Source organism: Ictalurus punctatus, chromosome 21, assembly GCF_001660625.3.
Source record: "Ictalurus punctatus breed USDA103 chromosome 21, Coco_2.0, whole genome shotgun sequence".
NCBI lineage: Eukaryota > Metazoa > Chordata > Actinopteri > Siluriformes > Ictaluridae > Ictalurus > Ictalurus punctatus.
Window position 1 is genome coordinate 4,210,118 of NC_030436.2, and position 18,001 is coordinate 4,228,118.

An 18,001-nucleotide genomic window follows, 5' to 3' on the forward strand; every position below is an offset into this window, starting at 1 on the left:
TTTTTGTCTTATTCATTTTATGTTTTCATTTGGAAGACACTTTTATTTAGAATGACTCACAAGTGAGGCAGACTTCAACTTAAGCATCTAGCTATTCAAGGAATTTATAGTAATACAATGTGCCAGCAACTGACCAGAAGCAAATGCAAAATGGTTGTTAGAAGAAGAGGGACATAACTAAATACTGAAACTAAACTAAATAAGTCAAGCTAAGTAAAACAAAAAAGTATTAGTTTATGTAAAAAAAAAAAAAAAAGCTAACTAGCTGGTAATAAGAGAACAGTCTAAAGAGATACATACATACATACATACATACATACATACATACACTCTGGGGAAAGAGATTCTGTCTTTCATTAAAAATGAAATTTTTTTACTACATATATAAATCACTTCAGTTCATAAAGAAAGTCAGTATTTCTGTCTGAATTTATATTTCAGTTGAATGTTACTGATGCAGCAGAAGCATATGGATATACCATGTTTGGCAAGTTGGTACAGGTAGGTGCACTGCTTGAAGTACCCTTGTTAGGCCATAAATGCCTCTGTTTATTCTTTAAAATAACTTTAATCTATGTTATTGATAGTACCTGGTCCAAAAGGTTATTTTTATGTGTCGATGAATAATGCATAAACAATTTAAAAAATAATCAATATTTAATATATACAGTCCCCTCTGAAAGTATTGCAACAGCAACGCAAATTCTTTTGCTTTTGCTATACAATGAACACATTCGGGTTTGAGATCATAATTTAAGCTTTCATTTCCAGATATATACATCTATATGCAACTATCAAAAGATGTTGATGTATATACTGTAGCAAAAAAAAGAGTTGGACTTGCAGTTCCAATACTTTCAGAAGGCACTGTATGCCCAAGAAGCTCTTAAAAATAGCCTATAAACAGCTCCATATCTTGGCTCTCATTAAAAGTGCCAGGAACAATGTATATGCAAATTGTCTTTCTGCCTTCTCAAATAGGTAGCCAGTCAGTAAATTAGCTTGAATGTGCCATAAACAAACACACGTTAGATCTATAGTTTTGTATATCATTAACATTAGTGAATTTAGCTACCTCACTGGCTTAGAAAGTAGGTTATGTGGCTAAAAGTTTATGCATACCACACTGACATCATTTGCATATCAAGTGTGATTAGGTTCATATTTTGAGCCCAATTTTCTATATCACAAACTGAGTTCATATAATTTTAAAAATATCTGTTTTAAATGCAAAAATGTTAAACTGGGACTGTGGGAAAAGAAAATGTAAAAATGTAAAATTGTAAGAACACATTTAAGTTTTGATTTGACTTTAAAATAATCACACCCCCTACATATCTGTGATGTGTATTAAATATTGATGTTGTATTCACTTACCTAACTGACTGAACATTTGTTTGGTGCCAGAAAGCCAACTTGATGGATATGCTGCAGCATAAAGACTTTTATCCTTTCACCATGTTCTGGCCTACTGATAAAGCGTTCAGTAGTCTAACGCAGAAGCAGAAGAACTGGCTGTACAGTGAAGATCATCTTGACAAGCTGCAGGCCTACTTGAAATTTCACATAATTCGTGACCAGCGAGTAAGAGATCCTTTTAAATAAGTTACATATACCAATTGGACATTGATTGGAAGTTTAATTAAATGTAATTTAATTACATAATTTTTGCTATACCCCAAAAGTTGTTGATCAGGCGAAACTTTTGGTGTTTTGCACTGAAATTATAAGTGTTTGGTAATGAACTAATTAAGTGTTTCTCACCCCAAATCTTTTTCCATGGACACATGCACATTTGTTAAGCTTTGTAATTTCATACAAACTATTTTGTAAAGTACAGGATTGGTAAAATTGTTTTTACATGTTGGTGTTAGAGATGAAAAGCAGTTTTTATCTAAGCAGATCACACCTAAAGTACAGTAATTAAAGCTACAGCATGTAGGATTTTTTTGTTTAAAACCCATAATTATTGAATCTGGGGAGAAAAAGTTACTCGGTTCTGATGTGCTTGAGCTGATGTGAGTTGCCTCGACAATTCTGTACTGGTCAGTCAGTGCTGAGTCTGTGCTGTGTCAGTGTTGTCGGGTTGGATTTTTAACATCATCATGCTCCATCTTCAGGCATGAAAGAAGTTACAACAATTAAGGTATTACTAATGAATGCTTTTATACTTTGTGTTATTACAGATAGTTGCTATTGCCCTGCCGGCAGAAAAAACTGTCCGGACGATGTACGGATCATCGCTGACTTTCAGTTGCAGCCAAGATGTAACTGTGAGTTCTAACTTTTTTCTTATTTGACAAGTTAATCGCATTATGATGCACATACTAGGATGACATACAAAATGACTTTATTGTGTTCACTTTGTGTGATTACAATGTAATTTTAGTCATACTGGGTGTTTTCTTATTAATTTGCACAGTTTAAACACATTTGAGGAAAATATTTGTTAAATTGTTTTAAATAAAATTAATATATATACAATCATGTGAAAAAATTTGCCTCACGTCATCTTCAGACCTACCTAAACAAACATCAAACTCTGATATTCAAAACCATTCTCCCATTAGGAAATGCATGAAACTACAAATCATTCTTGAACCCTTTTTCCTATATTTATGGCTCTGCTTTCCTGTGATTGCTTGTGCAACAATTGTAGGGCATCTGTGAATGTGCAGCTCACCGAGTCTGGGTGCTTGGCCACCAAAAATGCTGCTTGCAGCTTTAATTATATCTATTACACTTCCTAAATTTCTACATTTATTTTAATCAGAAAGCAAATATAATGTAATTTGAATATGTCAGAAATTTTAAGCATAATTCAGGTGATTGTAATGTATAATCATTTTATTATAATATACTGCTTCCATTTGACAATGGTGTGATTTAGAATTCATTATGTATGCTGTGTGTATGTGGAATTCTCAATTTATTGACCTTTTCTTTAATAGGGAGATATATTAATCAATGGAAATGATGCAAAGATTGTACAACGCAATCTTCAATTCCTTGCGGGAGTGGCCCATGGGATTGACCAGATTCTAGAGCCCCCAAATATAGGAGCACACTGTGATGACTTTTCAAGTACAGAGATTAAAGTAAGAGATCAGTGTAAAAATGCCCTTTAAATGTTACTGTATTAAAATGCATTGTAAGTCATATAGACATTAATATAGTAGTGGGTGCTTGTATTTATTTTATTGTATGTAATAGGGACGTTGTGGATCTTGTTTGTATCCACCATCTTGCCCCTATGGCAGTGTGTACTCTGTAAGTATATATTCAATAATTTTTAGTTTGGTTTACCATACACACTTTTTATCTTCAAGTGTAACAAACATAGCATGGCTTATTTGTCATTTTCAAAAATCATACTGTGTTCAAGCTACTTCACTTTTTTTTTTGCCTATTTTTATGCAACATTTTTGTTTTCCTTTGGAAGTAAAGCAAAGTAAGGCTTTTATGAAATCCGAAATATTCGGATTCTAAAACATTCTATACAATAAAATAAATCTAATAGCTACTTAATTAGTTATTAAATAGAGATGCACTAATACTTAATTTTTCAGCAGATAACGATAAACGATTATTCAGAGTGATATCGTCCGATACCGATAGTTCTGCCTTTTACACCTTCTTTTAAATTAATAATAATTAATTCCAGAATTCCGAAGGAAATGCAAATAAAAACTTTATTCTCTCCATTTCAACAAGTTGTTTCACAGTAACTGGTCTCATAAACAGAAAACACATTACTCTAATTCACATTAACACATGAACTAAATTCTGAAGATTAAAGTAAGATTATTAATTTAGTGAAATGTTATTAATTCATATTAACATTGACTGAATTCTAAAAAAAACCTCCTGTTAGTCTCACATTCACTCACCACAAACACAAGCATTTCTACTTCATTATTAACATTAAACTGGTAATATATAGGCCTAATATAAACCTTTTTTTGATGATATTAACTCATATTAACATTAACTGCAACTACACTACAAATATATTTTTCTGTGCAATATATATACTACTTTTTTTTTTGTCACTCATCTTTATTTAAATCTTTCAACGGTGTACTGGCCCTTTAATTCAGTGCGAGAGCAGCACGCGAGTAGTGTGGGGGAAAAATTAGACTCGATGCCGCTTCACTGCTGCTCACTTCCGGTGTAAAATTTTAGCGGTAAATTTTACAAACTGCAGTTTTGTTGTCATTTCACACAAGAGACATCATCTTTACACACAGCACACAATCAATGTGTTTTCCCACCCTCTTTTGATTGACAGGATATAATCGGCCCTGATCATCAGATGTTTTCAAACTATAAAAATAGTCTTTATCGGGCGATACATCGATGCATCTCTAATATTAAATAAAAAATTTTAAATGAGCTAAATTAGCTTTTAGTAGTCATCTTTCTGGAAGAGCAAGCATGTTAAATATCTATGAAATGAGACTAGTTTGAATATATTGTTAGTGAAACAAGACATAAAACACTAAAAGTGATAAGGACCTAATTTGAACTTTAAAGAATTCAATTCTTGCACATTAAGTAGCTCTGAGTGTTTTTTTTTTTTTGTCTTAAATTTTTCATGTCCATTAACGTCTATCTCTCTCCATAGAACAAAACCAATGTGTGCAGTAGATCATGGAGCCCCTACAGACGTCATGATTTTTATTTAAGGTCTTCTAGCTCTTTTTATCGGTCATTAGGCTGTAACCGAATCTGCACGAAAATGTCATGGGTTTCAAAGTGTTGTAAGAACCACTATGGACGAAACTGTCAAGGTAAAAATGCCAACCAGTTTCCTGATTGTTTTTTGCATTTGCATGTAGTAGAATTTCACAGACTCCAAAAAAAATTCAATTCCAAATGCAATTTAAAACAAATGATTCTTCTTAACACCTGCTTTATAAAATAAATCTACTGGATCTGACATGTATGTGTGATTACCACTTACAATAATTTGTTTGTTTGAAACTTATAATGAAAAGCTAAGGGCAGCTGGTCGATAAATGTTTATCTAAATGAGTTTAGATAAAAGTTCCTGCTAGTATAATGTATTTAATATGATTTATTGTGATTGGAATGAAACATGTGCTTGTATTTTTATTTTTAATTAGTATTTGATAATGTAGTTAATGAAGTTGTTTTTTTTTTTTTTTTTGCTATTGTATTAATATAAGATGCTTTGTTTTTTAGGGTGACTTTTTAACATTCTGTCAAGGGTCTACAGATAAATACGTTTACAGTCATGTTCATTAACATGCACTGCCCCTGCAAACAAACAAACAAACAAATTAATAAATACGTAAATACATACATAAATACATAAATAAATAAATGCTTCATTGTAGTTGTGTGTCTCTGATGACACATAGATATCACAAAACCATCTCCAATGCCTCTTTACTGTATTGCACAGGTGTTGGAAAGACTATTAGAAGTGTTGAAAAAAACAACCCATTAGACCATTTAAACTTTCAGTATACGCGAGCTTTAAGTAAACGGATTTTCTATTCTTTTCTCAGTACAGGAAAACCGGCAATGTTTTGTGTGTGGTAATATACTGCAGAACTAATATACACTATATGGCCAAAAGTATGTGGACACCTGTCCATCCATTTCAACAAAGTTGAAAGCACACAATTGTATGGACTGTCTTTGTATACTGTAGCGTTAAGATTTCCCTTTGGTTTGCCAAAGTTTGTGTGGAAGACCTTGAGTGACCTGCACAGACTGCAGACTACACACCAGACCTTCTTGCCTGTTGTCAGTGCCCAACCTCACTAATGCTCTTATGTTCAGAAATCTAGTGGAAAGTCTTCCCATAAGGGTGAAGGCTATGGGGGAACAACTCCATGACCAACAAATACATAGGAGTGTGATGCTCAGGTGTCCACATACTTTTGACCATGTAGCGTATACACTACATTTATAGAAAACAGAAAACATGTTCCTTTAAATCGCAATGTCCGAGGTCTACAAAAATATGAGAACTACATTAACAGTACTAAGTGTGCCTTATTAAGATGTGTGTCTGTCCTAGTCTGTTCTGGAGGTTTGGAGGCACCGTGTGGAGATCATGGTGATTGTGATGATGGGTTATATGGAACAGGGATTTGTAGATGTCACACTGGATTTAATGGGACAGCATGCGAGTTGTGTAAGAAGAACCATTATGGCTCTAATTGTACAGGTAAGTTCACTTTAAAACCATAACTAAGGATTGGAGTTATTTGGTGCAAATGAGATATATAAATAATATCTATAATATAATATAATATAATAATCAGAGGGATACTGTATGTATCACACCCCTGAGGAGGCATATGCCCGCATAATGTTCTGTCACATTTCAATAAACTTTACTGTATTTTATACTGTAATTCATAATATAAAATATAATGCAGCAGTATCATAATAGGCAAGATTATTTAAATTTCATGTCAGTTCCTCAAGTTGACTTCTTTCAGTTGGGTAGTAAAAGGTAAACTACAAATTAGCATTATAGTAAATAATAATAATAATAATAATAATAATAATAATAATAATATTAATAATAATATAGTAATAATGATGATAATAATAGACACCTATTCTTTCTTTTGTGCAAGGACAGCATGCATAAAATCTTTAATATCACCTCACAAATCTTGACATAAGGTTAATTACTTAAAGTGTGTGCACAATTGTGCAACCAGGTTATTATAATTTTTTACTTTTTCTTTTTTCCCTCTAAAACTTTTCAATTTGTTTCTATTCATTTGAGCTTTATTGGTTCCTGTATCAAAGGTGGAAAAAGACCTGATATGATTCATCAAAAAAAAAAAAAAAAAAAAAACCCTGCAATTTTAACATGGGTGCAGAGATCTTTAATACCCACTGTAAAAATTTATCATGAAGGTCCATTGTAGGTCCCATTCAAATAATGTGGCTGTTATCCACGTGCTAGATGTGCATGGCATTCTGCCACACAATTCTACAGCTCCAAACTCACCATGTGGATTTAGAATGAAGGGGTCACATCTGCAATATATGTTTCTCTTAGAAAAGTCCAAACTAACAATGAAATAACAATGAATATGGATGTGTTCTTTTTGGGCCCCATGAAAAAATAATTTGGCCTTTTCTAATCTTAATATCACAACTTGATTTTCTAGTGATCTAGAGATCGTTACATGGACAGAACGTTGTTGCATGGACGGACAGTTTTGATTATGTATTATGTGTAAGGTTAAAGCAGTAACTAGCATTAATGTAATTTAATGCAAGATAGCAGGAATACAGTTTCTGCCTAGCGTACATACAACTTGCATAATGAATACTAATCATGCCATTGTAAAATGGAGGCAGTATATGATGAAGAAATGCTTAGTTTTTTTCCCTCGGGGTAAAAAAGGTTCAAGGTAATAAAGTTTCTAATTGATGTAGGAGCTTTACCTTGTAATTACTGTTTCTCTAAGCATACAGTATGAGAGTTCTCTTTTTCAGCAGCTTATTTCCTGCCTGACATCACCCTCTATTCTGTCCTTGATGCCCTGCTCTATCTTTTGCTGATATGTCATGTTGTGCTTGTTTAGTGCTCGATGATGTCGGTATCTTTTCAGCATCTTGTACTTTTGAGTTCAGTTGAATGAGGTTCATTCTCAGACAGTGCATTTTTTCTCGGTGCTCAATTTTTTTGTATATTTTTTTTTAATGGGTGCATGTAAGAGACTGTCCTTTCTCCCTAGCTTTCATATGCACCTCTGCATTTTTTTTAAACATCGATTAATGGAACTTGCAATCCTAGTACTCTGAGTAAATTTTAAAGGTCAGCATGCACATTCATTTAATCACATGGCCAGCTGTTTCATTCTGCAATTTTTTTTTATCACCTTTTCATTATCTTACCCAACAGATGAAATTCACCACAATTTTGACAGAATCAAATGCAGTCCATTTACTCAACACTTATGAAGTATTGCAGTTGTTATATACATAATGTTTTCAGGGGATGAGGAGCACCTATTAGGTACTTGTTACACCCTGTCAGGACTCACGGGCTATTTATTTGTTAATAATGATGGCACAAAATGCCACACTTTGCAAGAGTATAATGTTGTTCAGATTACGTGCCACATGCATGTATTAAAAAATAAATAAATAAAATAAAAAGGTCTATAGCACCCTAAAGCTTCCTTAAGTTTGTCCCTCTGGGAGACCCAATCAGTTTTCTATGTATAACACCTACAACAGACATTTTCCCTTTCAGAGAGGGCATCAAGCAGAACTCATTTAGAAAGCCTTATCTATCTAGAATACATTTAAGGATCCATTTTTTGCATATGTATAGATGTAAAAAGGTAAACGGTTCTGTCTGAATCTTATCTAATCTGGATTGCTGAAAACTTTTTGCATGTAAACCTCGCATCATTTTTGTATGAAAATCCTTCAGTAATTTAATGTTTATTAAATTCCTCATGTGGCTTTTATTTAACAAATCAAATCACTGTATTAACTCTCCTTTTCCTGCAGCCTGTACATGTACCGATCATGGGATGTGTGACGATGGCATAGATGGCGACGGCAGCTGTTTCTGCCAGGAGGGCTGGACAGGAGCAATGTGCGAGTCCAAAATCGGTAAAAAATAATATTTGACTTTATTAAGATAATGATAGGAATACGTACTTTAATTTTAATTGTCTAATAATATTAAACTGAAATCAGGACGCATAAACTGAAATGTCTTCAGGTCAAGTTGCCTTGACTTACTATTACTATTAAACATCCAGATGACTGAAAACCTTTATGAACTGCATCACTAACCATCTTCGTAATATAATTTAATAGCTGTGAAGCCTGTATGTTCCCCTGTGTGCCACTCTAATGCTGTGTGCCTGCCTGAGAATCAGTGCCAATGTAAACCACCATATGAAGGAAATGGCTATAACTGCACAGGTATGTTTCTCTATTTTGTTGGGACTCTAAGGTAGGTCTAAGGCAAATCATAAGTCAGTAACATATGGTAATGTGAGGAATTGATCTTACAGCTTTTTATTGCAATTTGGTGTGCAGTATTGCAAGCATGGTAGAGAAAAAAAAGACAAACAAATATATATTTTCAATGTTTATGGTATATACAGCCATGTGAAAAAATAAGTACATCCCATGGAAATTGTTGGCTTTTTTGACATATTTGGACAAGCAAACATTTGATCCTTTTTGAAACATTGCCTATTAATAAAGTTGATACACTCTATCAAATGACAAAATTTATATTTTTTAGTAATTTTCACAATTTAAATTAACAGTTCAGTCACATGACAAAAGTAAGTATACCCCTACATTTATCATACCTTCAAATTCAGAAAATTAGAATCAGGTGTTTGATGATTGGGTGCCAGTGATTAGAACCTGCTTAGAGAGTGCAGGTGGAACCTGTCTTATTTATACTCCTCTCATATCTAATGTATGGTGTTCACTTTGTTATTGAGGTGTGTGGTGTCATCATGCCAAGATCTGTAAGGCCTTCAGAAAAAAGGTTGTGGATGCCTATGAGTCTGGCAAGGGATCTAAAAAGATCTCCAAATTATTTGAAATACATCATTCCACTGTAAGTAAAATAATTTACAAATGGCGCAGATTTCAAATGATTGTCCAATTTGTCTAGCACTGGTCGTCCCAGTAAATTCAGCCCAAGAGCAGACCATGTGGTGCAAAAAGAAATCTCCAAGGACCTCAAAATTTAATCACAGGATCTGGTAGTAAATCTTGCAACTGTTGGGTGTCAAAGTGCATGCTTCTACAAGCAGAAAGAGAATGCACAAATTTGACCTGCATGGGAGGCGTGCCAGGAGAAAGCCTTTTCAAGACTACTGTACAGATTGCCAATGAGCATATATGCAAAGACAAGCCTTTTGGAATAATGAGCTCTGGACAGATGAATCAAAGATAGAGTTGTTTGGCAACAGTAACAGCAGACATGTTTGGCGCTAACCAAGACAGCGTTTCAGAAGAAGCACCTCATACCAACTGTGAAGCACAGTGGTGGAAGTGTTATGGTTTGGGGTTGCTTTGCTGCCTGAGGGACTGGACAGCTTGCATTCATTGATTCAGCTATGAATTCTGCATCATATCAAATAGTGCTTGAAGATAATGTGAGGCCATCTGTCTGAAAGTTGAATCTGAAAGTGGACCTTTCAACAGGATAATGATCCTAAGCACACTAGCAAATACAAAGTGAAACCACAACAAGCGATATTTTAAATGATATTTTTAGTTCTTTGAAATTAGGTATGATGTGGTGAAGTGACTAATCTAAATGTCACTTCACCACATCATACCTGAATGATTCCCCCAGACCTATCTTATGGTGCTTGTGGTCTTCACTTCCCCACTCACAACTTTAGTTCCTACCTGCAACTAGTTGTAGTAAATAGTACAAAAAATAATGCAACACTAGCTTTTCCTGTCCAAAACCAAAAAATACATGCGTTACACAGTACTCGTGTTGGCACCTGAAACTTAACTAGTTTTGCTTATATGATGCAAAAAGCAAATGCAGAGTTGGGCTTTGTTAAAAACAACTAGGGCAAACAAACTAAAAGGGCTAGGAAATACTCTGAACACTATAAATGATGCTAGTTAAAGGTCGATCTACTTCAAGATTATAAAAAGTCTAGAAGGTGTTAATCTGTATTGTTACATCATGTTTTGGAATGACAAAACCCCTTAGAATCTTCTTTTTAATTCACTGTGCAACATTTCAGATCACAATAATTGCCCTAAACTTTTTGTTTTTAGCAGTAAGTGATATTGCCTGATTAAACATTAATGACTACATGAATATATGTAACTGTTGTCATTGGACATTACTTTAATCAACAATAAACTCTGATGACTATTGGAAAACCTCACCTTTTTAGCACATGCCTATTTGTAAGGCACAATCTAAGCATTTATTATATGTTCTGCCCATGATCCTAGCTGAAAAATGCTAATCCTCTCTTTTTTTTAAAAAATTGTCCAGCTCCAGATCTGTGTAGTGAATATAATGGAGGCTGCCACGAGCAGGCTGATTGCACACAGTCTGAGATCAATGTGAAATGCACCTGTAAACCCGGCTACACTGGAGATGGCAATGCCTGCTCCCCCATCAACCGCTGTGTTGAGGAAACTAATGGTGGCTGCAGTGACTTCGCAAACTGCATTTTCACTGGACCTGTGAGTTAATATGATTTTGTTTCTATTTTTTTATATGACAGAATTCGACAGCATACATTGACGCATTTACTTTTGTCAGAATGAGCGGCGATGCGAATGTCTTGAAGGGTACGTGGGCAATGGAGTCCAATGCTTTGAGAAAGTGGTACCACCTGTCGATCGCTGTCTGGAGAACAATGGCGACTGCGATGCCAATGCGATCTGTAAAGACTTGCATTTTCACAGTAAGTATTTCATTCAACATTTTATTACAAGATTCTTATTTGGAATGGCCCATTTTTGGTTTAAGCCACTTTTATTATGTAGGTGAGTTAAGATAAGACAATAAGAAAATGTAGAAACATTAACATCAAACTGAATTTTAAATACCCACAAATGAATACAAACTGAATATACATCATCCAATAAATTAGAATAAACACATAAAGTGCTATATTGTGACAATTGGCTGTTTCCTATTTTTTGGTACTAGGTAGACTATTTAATGATTGCAGTATATATTTGTTTTATAAATATAATCAAAGTACATTTTGCACTACTCAGGCAGTTGTGTAGGAGATGCACACATGGGGTGGTGTTTATTGAAAACAAATGCTTGTCAGTTACACTCCGTTCTGATCTTGAATTTAAGTCAATATGTATTGAGTGATATTGACTTGATCAGAAAATGAAATCCTAAAATGAACAAAAATGGGTCAGTTTTTTTTAAACCTGTGGTTGTCACTCATCAGGCCATGAATAATTTCAAGTAAAATAAAATCAAGAATCATTAGGTTATGAAAACGCAAAATAAACTAAATGTTATATCTTCCATTTCTGATAAAATTTTAAAAATGAATTTTACTTTCTCCTGCCTGGATTTGGAAACAACAAAGAACCATGCATGCTTTAATTTCTGTTACTGACGCAAAAATAGAATGACCTAAAAGCACATGGACCATAACCCATAACAGTCACGTGAGCTAACTATTCAACTGGAAATCACTACCTCTGAGTGGATTTATTTCCAGATAATAACTTTTCTGAATCTAAAGAGGTGCTAGGTTTTCAATTATTTTGTCACCTGTTCTTAAATTAGAATGATAAATAAATAATATTTCATTTAAAAAGGTATTGTTTATGTTTATGGTAAACTTCATTATGTAAGGGTCATTCCATCTCAAGTGGTCCAGTGTAGAACAAGCTAACCAAGGTCTTCAGCATTACTAGAAAATTACAGGCTGGTAAGTTTGGAGATTGGAGCTAAATTCTGCAGATTTGAAGAACCCTGTTGCCAATATCGACCTCATTGACAAGCATAAGCTATTTTATATCAATCATAAATTATAATTAAATTAAATTAAATACTGTTACTTTATATTATTTAGTTTACTTGTATTACATCTGTTAATTTCTCAAAATGCATGAATAACGTAGGCTTTTCCCCAGATTTCTACTAGCCATAACCAGTGGTATCAGGAACTCGGGTTCATATCTGGTCCCCCACCAGATATATTCAACCTGAAAGTGACGGGAAATTTAAAAAATTGCACTCTCCTTCCCACAAAAAACCTGAAATACTACTGTCCTATCACAACAAACCAGTGACTACATTTCCCATCCTGCACTGCGGCCTACAAACATGGCCACCATGGACTGCAATTCCCAGAACACTCATTCATTCTAATCGCACACCTGCATCCAATCTCACCACAGTTTAAAAGGACTTTCTAGGCTTTTTATTAGTGTGTTCACTGTACCAAGCGATATTGCCCTGTTCCTTGTTTTTGTTTCCTGGTTCTTGATCTTGTTCTCGTTTCTCGTTCTCGATTCTAGCCTTGCCCTGTTTATTCCTGTTTGCCAATCGCCTGACCTTTTTGCCTGTTTCTTGACCTCGCTATTGTCTCGTGTTTTGGATTTGTCTGCCTCTCTCTCATTAAACTCTTATCTGCATTTGCATCCATCCTAGACCTTCATTACAAGGATTACGTGACAACTACTACATATTACTGTATATGCATATTTACGTAGGTACCCCTAAAAAAAAAAAAAAAACCTTCACATTATAATTTGTCCCTAAAAGTGGAACTGAGAGCAATCTTGAACATTACATTTGGACTTAAGTTCTAAGTCTAAGGAGCAAGAATGTGCAAAATGTTTATATACAGTGCTGTGAAAAAGTGCTTTTTCTGTGTCTCATTTTAAATTGTTTCAGAAATTAAAACAAAATCTAAGATAAAATAAAGGCAACCTGAGCAAACACAAAATACAGTTTTTAAATGATAATTATTAATTGAAGCAAAAAACTTATCCAATACCAACTGTGTGAAAATGTATTTGCCCCGTAGTTACTAATTCCCCAAATCTATGAAACTGCATTCATAATGGGGTTCAGCTGGACTAGATGCAACCAGACCTGATTACTGCAAACCCTGTCCAATCAAATCAAGACTTAAATGGAACTTTTTCAACAGCATGAAATTGGTTAATACACTATGCCAAAGTTGAAATAAATTCCAGAAATGATGAGGAAGAAGGTGATTGAAATAAATCAGTCTGGGAAGGGTTACAAAGATATTTCAAAGGCTCTGGAACTCCAAAGGACCACAATGGGAGCCATTATCTCCAAATGGAAAAACTCTGCACAGTAGTGAACCTTCCCAGAAATGGCTGACCTTCCTCTTTTCTCAGCTTCAAAATGGCTTGTTTTGATCCCAGAGACAGCTCTCTGTTCTTTTTGTTGGTTTATCCTTATTAATAACAAACGCAGTCTTCACAGGCAAAATTCAGGGCTCAAACCAAGAGTAGATATTCAGAGCTATTGTTGTTTAACACATTGAGATGCAAATATGAGGAAATTCTGATCTATAGACTCAAATGCCTTCAATCATTCCAGTACTTTTTGAGGCAACTGTTCTCTCTCTCTCTCTCATATATATATATATATATATATATATATATATATATATATATATATATATATATATATATATATATATATATATATGTGGAGATGCTTCTTTTTGACATTCCTTTTTAATTTAACACAGTGGTTGTCATTACATATGATCAGTAACAACTTGAGTGAAAAGTAGAATCTTAAAAATATTAACATGAATTTCTGAATTGTCCCATTTTTGTATTAATGACAATATGCACTCGAGCTGATTCACACTCCACAGGTTTGTGTAAAACCTGATGATCCATATTAGATCAAATCCATCATTTGAACACATGCTTCAATGGAAGGGATAAGACTCATGAAAAAAAACCCCAACCTTTTGTACAAAATAGTTAACATGATCAATATCACAAATTTGCTTAAATTATATAGTGACCTAGAAAACAGTCAAGATGTTGCACATTTCCTTTTTTGTTTTAAAATTTTCAAAATTCTAAAACATTTCATTCATTTCCAGTTTTAAAGTAAGAAAAAAATTCCCAGATTTTCAGCATGGTCACAGACGTTTGGACCTCACTGTATGTGCTCAGGATTTTACACAACAGGCAACACAAACTCAGAATTATGCACTAATTGCTGAGTGTATAACAATATCCAGTATAAGAGGTTGGGGAGACTTCAAGAAGGCACCTCAGATTCTGTGCTTTACAATGCTCCCTCAGTTTTGCAGCCAGTGACACATTCTTCCCCACTCCCTGGCTTCTAGGGGTTCACCATATGAGACTTTTTCTGCCAGTTAACAGGTTCAGTCTGGCCTTGGGGTGTTTACAAATCTTATCTGAACTTATCTGAGCTCTGTTGTTTTCAGTGAATAAATAAATAGTTCAATTCATGGCCAGTCTATGCAATCCTTTTAATGCGAGTGTTACCTCACTGTTTTGCTGAATTTAAATCTGAGAAAATAATACAAATGAGAGAAACCTGTATTCATGCATTGTTTAAATAAATTACTGATCCTATGGTTAGGGTTAGCATTCTTTCCTTAACTGAATAATAATTTTTTGTTATTTAGTGTTATATGATGACATCATTTAACAGTATCCTTTTTGAATATGGTATAGCAAAAAAAAACATCTGCATATCTGGTTGTACAAATATCATACTATAATTTTTTATTGCCATTCTGTTTTGGTTTGTATAACTCCTCAAACAAATAATGAATATTGATAAAACCACTCCTCTAATTGTCTGTTAGGTGGATAGATGTGTTTATGATTTAGATTGATGCAATACCAAGTTTTAATTATATGTAATGATAATGTTATTCAGCCAAAACAGCAGGTGTCTTCCACCTGAGATCACCAGCTGGGAAATATATGATGAACTACAGCACAGCAGAGGCAGCCTGCAAAGCTGAGGGAGCCACGCTCGCTACTCTGTCCCAGCTCTCTGATGCCCAACAGGTAAACTGAATTAATCAAATTACCGTCCCCAAATGTAACATTTTTAAACTTCTTTGGGCAAAGGATTCATGAACATTCTTTATTGGTAAAATATACCTAACGGATATATTTAGCATTAGTCAGATATTGTCTAACAATTAAGTGATCACATGACATCATATAACATGGTGTGATACCAATGTGAGATGCAAGATTCTAGATCAAATATTCATACCATCAATGAGTAAAATGTTAACAGTTGTTTACTGGGAAAATTAAGAACTGAGATTGAATAGGAATTTCCAATATTTACACTTGGAGACCAGATTCCAGTTAGTTATCAGTATTTAGGAACATGCTGTAATTTAATTTTACTTATATACGTGCATTTATTTTTAGTCACTGATTGAATAAGCATTAGTCAATGCACGTGTTAACATGTAAATAAATGTCAGTTCATACAAATGTTAACTTATTTTGTTACTTTGCTAACATTACTTAAGGTGTATTTATGCTATAATTCATGGTTTGTTTAGGCATCGTTAATGAATGTAATATATGATGTTAGTTAAGGGAACCTTAATGTAAAATAATATATATATATTTTTTAAATATATAAAAGATTATAAATAAAACCCACCAGAAATACACATAATCAAGCAAATAAATGCAAGGGAATAAGAATACGGCTTAAAAATATGAGCTCAGAAGCCATAATACAGTACACAGTATTACAGCTTTTTGGTACATGCAACCAAAAAGCATAGTCCAGTGCCTGTGGCTTGTGGACCTAAACATCCTTGCACTACACATTTAAAATATACACAGCCACTTCATGCAATGGCAAGTTAATCACTAAAATTTTTAATCAATTCTAAATTGGCAGTGAAGTAGTCAGTGAATAAAGGTTAGTACTGGAATACTATTCTCCCTCTGTATGACTAAAAACCTCTTTCTGCCTTTGTATTAAAATAGTAACCAACAAAACTGCAAAATAAATATTTACCAGTCTAGTATCTCCATGAAAAAACAATTCGATCAAATTAAAAATCTCTTTAATAATCAATTAATCAAAACTTTTTTAAACAAAAAGTTTAAAAACATTCTTATTTGAATTGAAAACTCAATTCTAAACATGCACTTTTTTCTTAAACAAAGAAATCTGATTTATCGACTGACTCATGTCAATAATAATCAGTGAGAGTCATGAGAGGATTCTCATTATCATATTACTTAAGCACATGGAAACATTTTAATTAAATTAATGACCAAATCGATTTTTTAAAAATTTGATATGCTGCCAGTTCCATCTTGTTTTCCAACTAGTTGGGTATGCACTTGTGTGTTGCCGGATGGTTTGATGGGAAAAAAGTGGGTTATCCAATCTGCTTTCCATCTCTCAAATGTGGTGACAATCATGTGGGCATAGTCCAGTACAAGGATCCTGATGTAAACACTCCTTATGACGCTTACTGCTACCGAATTAGAGGTACTTCTAAAACCTATCGAATAAATTTAATACATTTTATACAAGTTCATTTATACAACATTAATATTTGCATATTTGAACAATCTGAGATAAATTTTTCCTCTTGTTTTTCTAGAGGTAACATGTGAATGTGGACCTGGATATGTTGGCGATGGAGAATTCTGTAATGGCAATCTCGCCTCTGTGATCGCTACCCATTCAAACTTCTCCATATTTTACTCTGTAAGAGCTCATTTCTATTTCTGAAAGAAATGCACAAGTGGGCAATATGAAGACATAATTTCAATATTATGATATACTGATGCAGTAAACATGTTTTACATCTTGGTATCCAACTGTAGGAAAAAAAAAAATTATATATATACATTGCCTTCCACTAATATTGGCACCCTTGGTAAATATGAGCGAAGAAGGCTGTGAAAAACTCATTTTTTAACCTTTTGATCTTTTGTTTTAAAAAAAAAAAAATCACAAAAATACTCTGCTCTCATGGATATCAAAACACAGGTTTATAAAAAAAATCTTGTTGAATATAGGTGTGCAACAATTATTGGCTCCCTTTACAATACTTTGTGCTAGGTTAAACAATGAAGACAATTTTTCACAGCGTTCTTTGCTCATATTTACTAAGGGTGCCAATATTAGTGGAGGGCACTATATATATATAAAATGAAAATGTGTTTTACAAGTACAGTGGGTATAAAAAGTTTACACCTGGCCATGTGACAGAAAAACTCATGCTTAAAAGTAATTATCATACATCTGTCATCAATAAAGTGTTACTGATAAATCATGTAGGGAATCTCATTGTTGAAAGGTATCGATCACCTAAATTTTACCACAACATACAGTCCCCCAAAACCATGTGGCAAAAATAGTCTGATGAGACCAAATCAGAAATTTTGGGCATCATAAAAAATGTGGAATGGTCCAGTCCGAAACCTGTGAGGGTTTTTGACTTGAAGAGGGCTGTGC

General features: G+C 33.8%; 1 protein-coding gene across 1 annotated transcript in view; it reads left to right on the forward strand.

Moving 5' to 3' along the window:
• Positions 1 to 18,001, forward strand: part of stab1 (stabilin 1) — an 88,933-nt gene that overhangs the window by 55,646 nt on the left and 15,286 nt on the right. Inside the window, exons 50-63 of the mRNA XM_017450504.3 lie at positions 442 to 501; positions 1,408 to 1,584; positions 2,187 to 2,273; positions 2,952 to 3,098; positions 3,214 to 3,270; positions 4,628 to 4,793; positions 6,056 to 6,205; positions 8,527 to 8,631; positions 8,842 to 8,949; positions 11,021 to 11,214; positions 11,294 to 11,438; positions 15,425 to 15,558; positions 16,864 to 17,026; positions 17,142 to 17,248. Coding sequence (XP_017305993.1) covers positions 442 to 501; positions 1,408 to 1,584; positions 2,187 to 2,273; positions 2,952 to 3,098; positions 3,214 to 3,270; positions 4,628 to 4,793; positions 6,056 to 6,205; positions 8,527 to 8,631; positions 8,842 to 8,949; positions 11,021 to 11,214; positions 11,294 to 11,438; positions 15,425 to 15,558; positions 16,864 to 17,026; positions 17,142 to 17,248 — 1,800 coding nt within the window. The remainder of the gene's footprint in view (positions 1 to 441; positions 502 to 1,407; positions 1,585 to 2,186; positions 2,274 to 2,951; positions 3,099 to 3,213; positions 3,271 to 4,627; positions 4,794 to 6,055; positions 6,206 to 8,526; positions 8,632 to 8,841; positions 8,950 to 11,020; positions 11,215 to 11,293; positions 11,439 to 15,424; positions 15,559 to 16,863; positions 17,027 to 17,141; positions 17,249 to 18,001) is intronic.